The following is a 12,190-nucleotide window of genomic DNA, read 5'->3' as shown; positions in this document are numbered from 1 at the left end:
AACCCAGGAAGGGGCTGAAGCTTACACAAGTGTGAAAATAAACACAGTTTCTGGAGACACTTTCAATTTAGAAGACTAAGTGAGGTTTACATCTCGGAGCTAAAGATTATAGACCTGACAGATGTCAGTCAAAAGAGGACTTCAATTTTGCTTCTACTTCTCTACTGAGAATGCCTAAAAAGCAGTAGGAGCTACACTAAATATTTCATGTTGGTTATCACATGGAATCTTCACATGTGGTATACTTCAATGTTTTAATTTTTTTAGTGTGTTTATATTTGCTTTTCTAAAACTGGGTGAATTTCAGACGACACTCACTTTCTCTTCCTAGTCTGTAGGAATTCCAGGATGATCTGTAGTTTTCTCCCCTAAACACATAACCCCAAGATCTTGGTCTTCCTTTTAAATTCAGAATTTCAGCTTACTAAATCACTTTGCTCTTCTTTTGAGAATATTTCCATTAATCTCACATAAAATTCTTTCTACAGAGTAAGATTAAAGTGTAACAGCATACCAGAAATCCCCAATCACTATTTTAGAAATGGCAAAACTGAGCTAAGGTTCAGGGCAGTTAAGAATGTGCCTAAATTTACACCATCTAATTTCTATGCAGAACCAGGATCCAATTCAAGCTTGCTTCCAAAAGTCCTTCCACTAAACATTTCCTGATCAGGATGAAACAATTTGTATGAATATTGCTAAAGGGGAATCTTTCTTGAAGAGATGATGAAAATATACAACTGCTGAAAACTGTCACAACCCAGATAAGTTACATGTAGAAGACTTGACATAAAATTAGTATAATGACCTCTAAGGAATCATGGATAATAGGTGAACGCTAAAGACTGGGAAAGCAGCACACTTTACTAGGCGAGGGCCAAGTTTCTTCTGCCTTGATGTCTTCAAGATCCAGCCCAGGGCCTCATACATGATGCTCAACAGATGTTCGATAAATGATATACTACCTTTACACACCTTGTGTTATCCAAAGAGATGAAGAAATTAAATTTATTTTGGATAGTTTCAAGAGGCAGAAATTCCATTACAAGGGGGTATGCTAAAATGAAGACAAAATTCAAACAATGAACGGTGAGGGCTATCTCAAAATGGCAGCGTATTATAAGGGATGTAGGGAGCTGCCGATCACTGAAGTGCTCATTGATTTAAGTACGAGAATGAAGCAGAATGAAGACCCTCACCTCTGCGATGGTTGTCAGGGGTCACCATGCCTTCAGCCTGGTGTCTTGTCTCCCATTCATGGCCGTGAGGAGGGGATGGGGATTTGGGCGTCAGAGAAAGGGTAGATGTTAAAGGTAAGTGACAGAAAGGAATCCAAGACTTCTCCATTCACTTCCCTGGAAGCCTCAACTCCTTATATTATACCAGCTCTACAATACACGTACAGGGAAGGCTTGCATGGCTGCTCTGGGAACTAGTCACCACCAACAGCATTACTCAGGAAAATGAATTCCAGGTTCCCAGTGACTAAGTTACAGATATCCTTACACAACATAATCCACTGAACTGGGGATGGCATAAACATGCATCATTCTCCTTCACCTCAATTTTTTCTTCAACAAAACAGTAGGAATTTGTTAGTATCTGGCTCACTTGATGGTAACTTCTGTAATTTCTAACAATTCCAAATTCATGAAGTTATTTAACAGGCAATGACCTAAAATTTAGACTTCCTAAAATTCTCTTTCTCAGTCACTGCCAATATATTGCAGCTTGGTATGAAAGTTAAAATCAAGTCTGTAGACAGTTTCTTTGTACAAAGGAAAAAATGTAGCTGACTTTCAGATAATGTAAAGGTAATAACATTAACATTTCAAATTTCCTTTCCTCTAACATTGCAGATTCAGTGGTAGCGTATTTCAGGATTAATGCCCTGTGATTGGAGGTCTAATGTGAAGGCTTCACCATCTAGGGGACCACTCAAGTTAGCAGGGTGGGAGAGGCAGTCTGAAAGACCAGAGAACAGGAAAGAAAGGTTCCACATCATGACTCTGCTGCCACCAAAACACAAAGAGAACAGGCACGTGCGTGTACACACACACACACACACACAGAGAGACCCCGTAACCGGTGTTAGCCATGGTAATTCACAAATACATTGCTCACGCAAAATGGGACAGATGATAGATATTTGCATAATACAAATCAAGTGCTGAAAATGAAGTGCTTTCTTTTTTGGGGTACCACTGAGACTATGTGGTTTCAATGAGGATCAATACCACGTGTTTAACTTGCAACTCTGTAAAACCATGATGAAGACTGCATAGATAATGTGCTTTGGCAGAAAGCTGGATGCGGGAAACATTGCTGTGAAAAAATGAAAACAGGAATGATAGAAGTATATTTTCTTTTATATACAAAAACGAAGCCCCGAAAAATGGTTTGTTGAAGTAGCTATCAACAAAATGTTAAATTATTTTTCCTCTGCTTTGGTTAAAACAGCCAAGGAATACCAATCAGTTCCCCTTCCACTAACGGCATATAAACACAGTGACAGGACTACTTTCAGGACAGAATAAACAACTTTTAAGAAAGAAAATTAAATTAATTTTAAACTAAAGTAAACATTTTACCAATAAATAACTTTCATTAAAAGGCAGCATCTTCATCCTACGATCTTGGGCACAACATATACAATCAATGTAAAAAATAAAATTTCTCCCACAACAGTAATTACAGGTGTTAATGCGATAAGTACGAAATGAAATACTTTACTGTGTGTTGAGAAAAAAAATGTTCTAGGAATCAAAAATAAATTTTGAAAACTGACGTTTTCCTAAAATTGTACATTCTAAAATAATTGACTTAATATTTTATTACAGAACATAATTCAAACTATTTTGGTATTTCAATATATTCCTAAAGAAATGGTTAAAAAAAAAAAAGTTCTCATACACCCAAACTGGAACAGTGTTTATAATTCCATTTATGGCTATGGAATGGCAATCAAATTCTACTTAAAACTGAAACCACCAATGATGAAATATACTTCAAAAAAATAAACATTTGGTCTGATAGTCTTTAATATCAGTTAAAAAAGAGACTGATATTTGCTGCTTATGAAAGTTATTTTAATCCAATGTGCAAAAAAAAAGTGCAGCTGTCTACTTTTACTTGAAATACAGAAGACCAACACTTCTACACTATTTACACACTTAAAAGATTTTCAATTTATTAATTTAAGCAACGATATTACATCTCCTATAAATCACGTGCTGCAGAGCCCAAACGCTTGATGACATTCTCTTAAGTGACACAAATGTATGTAAAGAACGTATGTCCTAATTTTGACCCTAAATAAAAATCCAAGTTCAAAAATCAATTAAGAATTATTTTGATCTAGAAAATCCTGGAATTGTTGCAAACATGAAAACCTTGTCCCTGAGAGCCAGGCTCCTATTCCCCCTTTGCTGTCCCTCGGATAACTGGTCTACCACACAAACCCCACCTGCTGCCGATCGACAATGCCCCAAAAGAGAGGAACAAAAAGAACTCAGGCCCCCGACCGCCATCTTCCCCGTGGATTTGCTCAGCCTGTGTTCGGGGACGTGTGACTACATCTTTTGGGGTAAGTGCAGGCAATGAAAATGAAGAAACATTTTAGCAAAGCAACAATTATTTGTCCACCAAAAAAAAAAAAAAAAAAAATAGTGAAAAACAGTGATATAAAATTAACAAACCAAATACAAATCTAATACCATTCTGCACTTCCGGAACTTGTATTCGTGTCCGCGCAGTGTTCTTGGTCAACCACCCACCAGTATTTTCTGCATCTACGTGAAGTACTTTTATTAAGTTATTAAAAAGGCTGTTTTGACCGTTAAGTCACATATAATCGTGATGATCAGGAAATCAATGTACTCAGTGATCACTCTGTGCAGTGCACTCGCCAGCGCAGCAAGTGTCGAGAGGAATTACACATGGAACAGAAGTCTCCCACTTCTGAACTGGACTCGGGAGTTCTCAAATTAAAACCATAAAAAAGAGGGAGGGGGACTTACTGGCAACATTACTACCAGACACCAGACAGGGACAGTGAAACTGTTTGGTCAGAACCAAGGAACTTATTTCCTTGCAAAGTTTTAAAAATACCCAACCAGGCACTGCCTTCAGTCCAGTGAGTACAATGCTCTGTAAGTTTCCACAAAACTACAGTGACTGGCGCTCATATGTGGCAAACGATGCAGTGTCAGGCTCCGGGGCTCAGGCGAAGCGGGGTCCTGTCCCATCACCTCTAGCTACAGGCAATGGTTTCCAGCTGCTGCTCGGCCTCGGCGGCCATGGCTGCTGCCTGCAACTGTTCGGTCTCGCTCTGGATGGCACTGGGGGTCACCTGCTTCCTTTCACTGTGCATATTGTTCTCATGCCTTTTCAGATCCGACGCCTTGGCAAATGCCTTGGTGCAAGAGCCACATACAAAGGGCTTCTCCCCTCTGTGTCGGCGTTCGTGGTCCTTGAGGTGGGACTTGTGTTTGAAGGCTTTGTCACACATGTGGCACGCAAACGGTCTCTCGTTACTGTGAACTCTCTCGTGCTTCTTTAAGTCCGGGGCACGGATAAAAGATTTTCCACACACCTCGCAACTGTAGGGCTTATACCCTGTGTGGATTTTGAGGTGTTCTTTCAGGTGAGCCTGGGTGGTAAAACCTTTTGTGCACATTTCACAGACAAACGGCCTGTCCGCCGTGTGGAGTTTCTCATGCTTCCGCAACCTGCCCTCGTCGGAGAAGGTCTTCCCGCACGCCTGGCAGGCTATCTGCTCCCGATGGTGGCCATACAGTAAGTACTCGAACTTCATGTCACTGGCGGCCGTTGTCCAGCCCGGCGTCTGTTCATCCTTCACTTCGCTCATTCCATCATTAAATGTTAAGGCTTGCGGGGTCTGGGACCCCAAGTCTTTCGATTCGGGGGTCTCCATGGATTCGACCTCCTGGCCGTAGCAATTGACTTTCCGGACTTCCTCACTGCCCAGCTCTTTTAAGATTGCTTCCTGAACCCTGAGCGTTGTCGTCGGCGACTTGCCGTCCTCCTGACTCGGGGGGGTGCCTTCTACTGTGTCATCTGAAGGACTGTCATCCTGGTCTCCGATTTCTTCCACATCATCATCCTGAGTGTCGGCAGCATCTCCAATGGGGCGATTTATTTTGAGGCAGTACTTACTTTTTGATTGACCATTATTTTCATCGGGACTAGACACGTCGCGCTTCTGGGTACAGAGTTTATCCAAAAACCGGATACCAAGAATCTGACCCGATGACATCATTAGGTTAACATCTTCTTTTTTCACAGAAATCTTTGCTGTGTACATGTAGTTCAGGACCTCTTCGAATATATCAGAACGAAGAAAATCGATTTCTATTACTGAAGAGCTATCAACCTCGAGCTTCTTGAAGAGCTTTTTAAAGTAGGTGCTGCAGGCGGCAAGAACACACCTGTGTGCTCGGAATTTTACATCTTCCACTACAATGGCAATATCACAGAATTCTCCTTCCAGGCGTTGTTCATTTAGTGTTTTCAGAAACAGAGTTTTATGATCATCGTCATTATATTTAATGGTTTCAGACATACTGATGAAAAACTCCTACAAAAAAATTTTTAGAAAGAAAGTTTGAGATTTATGACCAATGCTTTTCCAGATACAAAACACAGGTGGGCTTTCATCTCCTGATCAATTTCTAGTAGCTAGCAATTTCAGAAAGTCAATGTCAGCAGTGGGTCAAGAGCAGGCGTACAAAAGACTGATCCTGGTTTGGGGATGTCCATGCTATTACTTCTATTCATCTTCAGTTTAAGAAGTATTTGCTTAGGAATAATTACAGCCACTTTTAGTGGGCACCTGATACATGCCAGGCACTGTCCCATGTGCTCTGCATGGCTTCCCAAACGTACTGATTCAATAACCTCATGACACAGACATTCTTACCCCTCTTTTATACACGGGTTTAGGAACCTGCCCAATAACCTAGTTTATTTACTGGAGAGCTGGGCAACCTACCTTAAACTTGTGCTTCCTGACAACTAGAGGTAGTGACAACAAATAACTTCAAGGTGTAAGAAAGAGGTCCAAGGCCAATAGCCTCTACTCCTGTCGTGTCTACTCTAATTCCACGTACAGAAGAGATTCTGTGAGACAACTACTGGCCTCGGTGTTATACTTCCTTGACAGAAGAGATGCGTCACTGCTGAACTAGAAAGGGATATCACTGCCAAAATATCCCACTTAGTGTCGTCTTCTGGGTTTTTCCTCACCAGCCTTGGGCCACTTCTGAATGAGGGTTAAGGTTTAACATGACACTCGGACAATCAGATGGCATTTGGGAAGACAGTGATAAGCGTCTTCATTCCATCTGGATGCCAATCTATCTGCTATCCGGATGAAAGTGTCATCAAGGCTGGATGTGCTTGGCAAGTGCTGTGAGTAATTTATAAGCTAAAAAAAAAAATCTAACCAGCAGGAGAGAAATCTGGCACAAAAGACCGTTTTAAGGAAGTATCTTTTCAAAATAATGTGTCCTGTATGATTACTTTTTGAAACATTGTTTTCCTTTTAACAAAGCATTCCACTGGAAGAAAGAGAAGTGCTAATGCATAACCGATATGTAAATGTATGTGCCATGCATATATGTTATACATTATATATATTATACATATACACCGCGTTTATTAAAACAAACACCAAACCATATTTTCAAGACTTAATATCCAAAGTTATAGTTACCATGAACAACTCAGGCTATTATCTTAATGCTTCAAACACCAAATTCTTCAGATCAGAATAGCTCTGATCAGAGACGCACCGGTCCTACAAGAGAAAAGGACAAACAAGAATAAGGTAGGACCTTCCTCTATCCCAAATTCTAAACAAGAATATTTTCAAGAATTGATTTTAAAAAATAAACTTTCCTTTCTCGTCCTGCCACTTGCACATGTACCCATTTTCAGGTTGGGAACAGAGAGGAGGGTGACTGGCAGCATCAGGTCCAGCTCTGAACAGATATGAATGAGAACAGATAAAGGCTGTGGCACTTGGGGCACGCAGGGGCTGTACACTGGGATTAGAGGAACGGGTTGGAGAACCACTAAGGAAGTTCTAACAATGCACATGCCCATATTTGCACAGAGGTTGATAGCTACACAGACACAGAAAAAGCCAGTAAGTACCCCTACCCCCACCACATCCTGCTGGGTATGTAGCCCTCCACGTTTACCTCTAGGCTCATATATACATATAGAGTGTACATTTTTTAAATCAATATAAAGTTATAGAAGTGTTCATCCCCCACAGTTAACCTTGGAAGAAAGAGCACAGTAGCTGCTTTCTTCTTTCCACGCTTCTATGTAATGTGCACCTACTTAAACTACACCGGTCTTTATGGTTCTAATTGACAAATCCAGGTGTGTTCACCTCCATCCCTACCGGGTGACTGAAAACATTCTAGCTCTTTGGGAGCTTTTGGGAGTCCCAAAGGGACTCCATCCTGCGGACCAATATCCTGAAAAATATCTTTCCTCTACGGACACTGACCACACAAACTCTGGTGTGTGGTAGGGCCAAGGACTGAGCTGCAATATTCTTACACAAAAACTGTGGTGCAAGACCCGCACTTAGAGACCAACATTCTGAAACCCCTCAAAAGTTCCCTCTCCGGAAAAACAAACACCACTAAGCGGCCGAAAGTAGCAGGGGGCTTCTTATCTGCACAGGGTGAGAGCTAGGCAACATTACTTCCGAAGGTTGCTTCGACTCTGCCTGTCCCCTAGCTGCACCTCGGCCTGCAGTCGTCTCCGAGAGAAGGCATCAACGCAAAACCTTCCCTAGCCACTTTCCACTGTTGTAACTCCCTAGGGCTTGTGGGATGAAAGTGCATGGGCCCAAGGAGAGGAGTGGCCTAGCAGTACCCATGGCGACATCCCACTGGGCTGAATTTGGGGGAAAGGGGGTGCAGTGTGATATTTGGCCCCGCACTCTCAAGCTCGCCGCGGACTATTACTTTCTGCTGAGATGTTCCGTTTGCTAAGTTCAGGTGAGTTAAACGCGAAGATAGACGTTGCCAGTATCTGTGTAGGTGGAGGGAAATATGTAGCCCCAACTACACCTCCAAACAAAGCTGCCCCTTTATTACGGTTCTCCAAACCGCGGGCGCGCTGGGCCGCCGTTACAGAGCAGGGAGCAGGGGCTCCAGCAAAGCCAAACTTACATAAGCAGCGGCAGCCGCCTCCCCTACCCCGGAGCAGCCGCGACAATGGCGACGGCACGACTTCCCGGTTGAAAGCTCGCAACTTCGGGATGGGGAGGAAGCAGGGAACCAAGCGCAAGACCCGAGAGAACTTCAGAGCCTCTCAGGCCTCGCTCCCGTTTCTTTGGGCCCGGGAGGTGTGGGAACGGATAAGGCCGTTTGCATCCCTTCCTAAACAAAAGCTCCCCGCCTCGGAGCCGGGAGGTGAAAGGGCCACTTTTCCTTTCAAAATCGGAGTCCAGCGCCGGCTGGGGGCCGCGGCTCCGCGCCCAGGAGGGAGGGCCGGTGGCGGCGGCGAGCGGGAGCGGGAGCGGGCGTGCGGCCGGGCTCCGCAGCCCCGCGCCGCGCCCCGCGAGCCCGGAGCTCGCGCCCCGCGCACTCCCCGGCCGGCTCGCGCCGGGCCCTCCCCCGCCCTCCCGCGGCCGGGGGCGGGGGCGGCGCGCGGCCGGCTTCCAAGCTCCGCGGGCGCACCCGGGAGTGCGTGCGCGGGGGTCCCGGCCCCCTCCTCGGCAGGCAGCTGGGGGCGGCGCGGCGGGGCCCGCGGCTCGGAGGGGCGGCGCCCGGCGGGCCGCGCTCCGCGCCGGGCTCTGGGCCGTCCCCACCCCCACCCCCACCGCGGTGCACTGCGGCGGTGCGAGCGGGGGCGGCCATGAACTCCGTCGCCGAGACTCGGCGAGCGCGCGCGCGGGGCCGCCGCCGCCGCCGCCGCCGCCGCCGCCCGGCCGCTGTCGAGCCCGCTCGCCGGCCTGCGCCGTCCCTAGGGCGCCCGGTCCCTTCGCCCGGCCCGGCCCCGGCCCACGCCCGGCCCCGCTCGCATCGCGCCGCCAGCGGCCGCCCGCACATCCTGGAACTGGCTGTTGCCCCAGAGCTCGGCGAGAACGCGCTTCTTCCGGGCCGCCCCGCCGCGCCGGCGGCCGGCCGCCCCCGCGCCCCCGCGGCCGCCTCGCGGATGGCCCGGGCCCCTTCCGCACCCCCGGCCCGCGCTTACCTGCAGCCAGGCACAGCCACAGACACTCGCCGTGGGCTCCCCGCGCTCACTGCACGCAGGCCGGGGACGGGTTGGACGCGGGGCGCGGGGGCACGGTGGGTGGCAGTGTATTTTGAATTTTTTTTTTTTTTGGAGTTTGGGGAGGGGGCGGGGTGGGAGGGAATCGTGCACGTCCCTGACGGTAGCAGCCCTCCTCCTGCACGAGCACAGAATGTCTAGCCGGCCGTGAACACCCCCACCGGCACCCCCCCCTTCCCGTGCATGCGCGGTGCGGGCCGGGGGGAAGGCGCGCCACCGGCTTGCGCAGGCACGGAACCCGACAGGGCCTCTAAATGGGCGTGCGAGGAAAGGGTTAATCCGGGACCTTGCGACGCTTTTGGATGGAGTCTACGGGGCCGCCCCCGGAGGGCCCTGGCCTGCGCACGCGCGCGCACGCGCGCGGCTTGGGGCGCGCGGAGCCCGCGCGCGGGAGAGGAGGTGGGCGGGGCAGGGGCGGGGCTTCGTAAGCGGAGGAGCGTAAGCACGAGCGCCGCTCGCGGGCACCCGCCCCGCCTGGTGCTCCCGCCTCCCGCTCAGGCTTCTGGGCTCCCGCCCGCGCCCGGCGCTGCGCCGGGGACGCGGGAGCGCGGCGCTCCCGTGCGTGTGCATGTTCGTGGGGCAGTGCCGCCCTCGGGCGCGCGCAAGCCGGGCACTGCGGCCGCGGGGCTCGCCCAAGGCTCCACGGTGGGGGTTTGGGCACCTTAGCCCTTCGCGCGTACTGGCAGAGGCTAGGACACGCGCTTTCGGACCTTGGGTCTTGGCCAGTGGTGCATTATGTGTATCGGGAGAGTGATAGGTGCTTGATAAACGTTAGCTAAGCAATGGAATAAAATGACATCTTTCATTTGGAATGTGAGGGGTGACCCGAATCACCCTGGAGAAAGGGAACACCCATAAAGCTCTGGATACAGCGAAACCTGCACCCACGCTCTCGCATTTACCCGGACACTCTCAAGTCACGGGGGCTTGAGGCCCTCGCTCATCTGTGTCAGTAGTGAGACTGGACTTAATTTCATTTGAAGATCCCTCAGAGGAATCTGATAACAGCGCTGTTCTTACGTCCGTGTTCAGAACAAGTAATGGCTCCGTTTGTGTTCAAAGCCTGTCTTGTTCCTCCTGATGGTGTGGCTGTGCTTGTGTCTGTCATGGGGACCTGGGAAGTCCCTTCCGCTCCTGGGGTTTTCTCTTCACCAAAACATAGGAAGCTGGACGGAACTACTGCATCTCCTTAGAGTTGCTTATGCGGCTTTATCACATCTGCTTTAACAGCATTTCACAAAAGCACGCATGATTTAACACCTAAAAATTAGAATAGGACCTTCCTCTTGGGCTTGTGTGATGATTACATAGCAAACATTTAAGAAATGATATTATGATTGGCTGTATTCAATCTAAAGAAATTGTAGAGGGTTTCAGTTGATTTTATAGTGTTTGACATTCGTTTCAATGTTCTGAACGATACTTTTATACACATCCTTTTGATGTTCACAAAAGCATGGCATTTAGTAGGTCTACTGAATGAAAAAGGACAGAATGGACCGGCTTTAGGCTCAGACATTCAGTTCAAATATTAGGTACATTGTTTAACTTCTCTGAACCTTAGCTTCTTATTCTCTGAAATGGAGATAACGGAAGCACCTATTAGAGCAGTTGTGTGGATTAAATGAAATAACGCTTGGTTAGGTGCTTAGCTCAAATATTAGCTCCATGGTGTTAAATGACCTGCCCACTTTCCATCAATAGTGGGTTTAAGTGTCAGGGGCAGGACCGGAATGGCCAAAGTTCATGCTCGTGCTCTATACCCAAGTAGCCTCATTCCCTCTAATGCCATGGCTGGGCCTGTTTATTCTTATTTACACAGCTTTTAAGATTACATTTCAATCTTGTTTTGTATTTAAAAGGGATAATAATAATACTGTATCATAGGGTTATGATATCACGCACTAAAGCTGCCACTGCACGTACCAGTGTGGGGACACAGCTAGCAGCACTTAGTTATGGTGCATTGTCGGCTACTGTTTCTCCTTCTTCCATACCACACACTTGCATAGGCTCCCAGACTCAGTCTGCATATATTTATTATCTGCCTACTATGTAAAGATAGTCTGTTTGCATCTGGCTAGGTAAGGTCTTCCCCACACTTGACTCATCTGACTAAATTAAAATAGTTCAGAAGAGATCTCAAGCACTAGACCACACTTCCCAAGTGACAGATTCCTGACATCCTTGGTGTCAAGTAACCCTCTCCTCTCGTTTGTTTTATGGCCTCTGCCTGTCTGTTCCTTCCTTCATCAAGATCACAGGGATGAGTCTAAATTAAAGGGACAACTCTATGGGAAGGAAGAGGGAGGAGATTGGAAACCATACAGGAAGGGCCTCATTCAGACCTGGCACTTTGCCTGGCCACCAGCCTTAACTCAGCACTGCGCAGCACCCATTAGGCCCTCCGTAAATATTGATGACAGATAAGTGACAACCTAGACCTCAGTACCAAGGGGAGTTCTAAAGGTGCATTGTGGGATTGATGGGAGGCAGTGTGGCGTCAGGGCCTTCCTGAAATGCACAGACCTGAGGCCCTTAAAGGAAATTTCTCTCTCCTACCGGGAATGCTGTCACCCTGTGTGGATTTCTCTGTCCAGCTACTTGGCTGGGAGCACCTTGTTTCTCACCTGAGATGCCCACAGACTCCTCCTGGGTGGAGTCTGTTTCTAAGGATTGCGAGGCCTGATGTTCAGGGTGGGTGGTACGAAATCTCAAGTGCCAGCGCCTAGGGAGGTAATGGAGCAGCTCCCAGGAACGTTTGGAAGTGTCAGATCATTGGGGTTCTCCCCGACCTCGGGCCCTGGGACTGGTTTTGACCAGTGGAATATGGGCAGACGAGAATGAGCAAGTCGGGAGCCGAGGCTTG

At 47.7% G+C, this 12,190-nt stretch overlaps 2 protein-coding genes across 5 annotated transcripts; one reads left to right on the top strand and one right to left on the bottom strand.

The window, feature by feature from the left end:
* Positions 1-1,026: 1,026 nt before the first annotated feature.
* Positions 1,027-9,619, bottom strand: ZBTB14 (zinc finger and BTB domain containing 14). Of its 4 annotated transcripts, none has more exons than XM_039243205.1 (3): positions 9,244-9,619; positions 6,737-7,004; positions 1,027-5,599 (listed from the first exon to the last, which is right to left on the bottom strand). In XM_039243205.1, exons 2-3 carry the CDS (start codon positions 6,737-6,739, stop codon positions 4,253-4,255), a joined length of 1,350 nt encoding a protein of 449 aa, XP_039099136.1. In that variant the 5' UTR covers positions 6,740-7,004; positions 9,244-9,619; the 3' UTR covers positions 1,027-4,252. The 4 variants fall into 4 exon arrangements, with proteins under 4 accessions (XP_039099136.1, XP_039099138.1, XP_039099137.1 ...); XM_039243207.1 differs by having other exon boundaries at positions 6,737-6,820; XM_039243206.1 differs by lacking the exon at positions 9,244-9,619 and adding an exon at positions 8,217-8,535.
* On the top strand, positions 8,021-9,359 carry LOC120239076 (translation initiation factor IF-2-like). The gene is made up of 2 exons (XM_039243186.1): positions 8,021-8,394; positions 8,438-9,359. The coding sequence occupies exons 1-2, from the start codon at positions 8,021-8,023 to the stop codon at positions 9,357-9,359; spliced, it is 1,296 nt and encodes a 431-aa protein (XP_039099117.1).
* Positions 9,620-12,190: the final 2,571 nt, after the last annotated feature.

Source organism: Hyaena hyaena, unplaced genomic scaffold (genome assembly GCF_003009895.1).
Source record: "Hyaena hyaena isolate Hyena2069 unplaced genomic scaffold, ASM300989v1 scaffold_222, whole genome shotgun sequence".
Classification (NCBI taxonomy): Eukaryota; Metazoa; Chordata; class Mammalia; order Carnivora; family Hyaenidae; genus Hyaena; species Hyaena hyaena.
This window is presented reverse-complemented; position numbering and strand designations above follow the sequence as displayed.

Coding starts and splice junctions, on each gene's coding strand:
- LOC120239076 (XM_039243186.1), top strand. CDS start 8,021: ATGTTCCGTTTGCTAAGTTCAGGTGAGTTAAACGCGAAGATAGACGTT. Junction 8,395..8,437: donor TTTCTTTGGGCCCGGGAGGT/GTGGGAACGGAT, acceptor CCTAAACAAAAG/CTCCCCGCCTCGGAGCCGGG.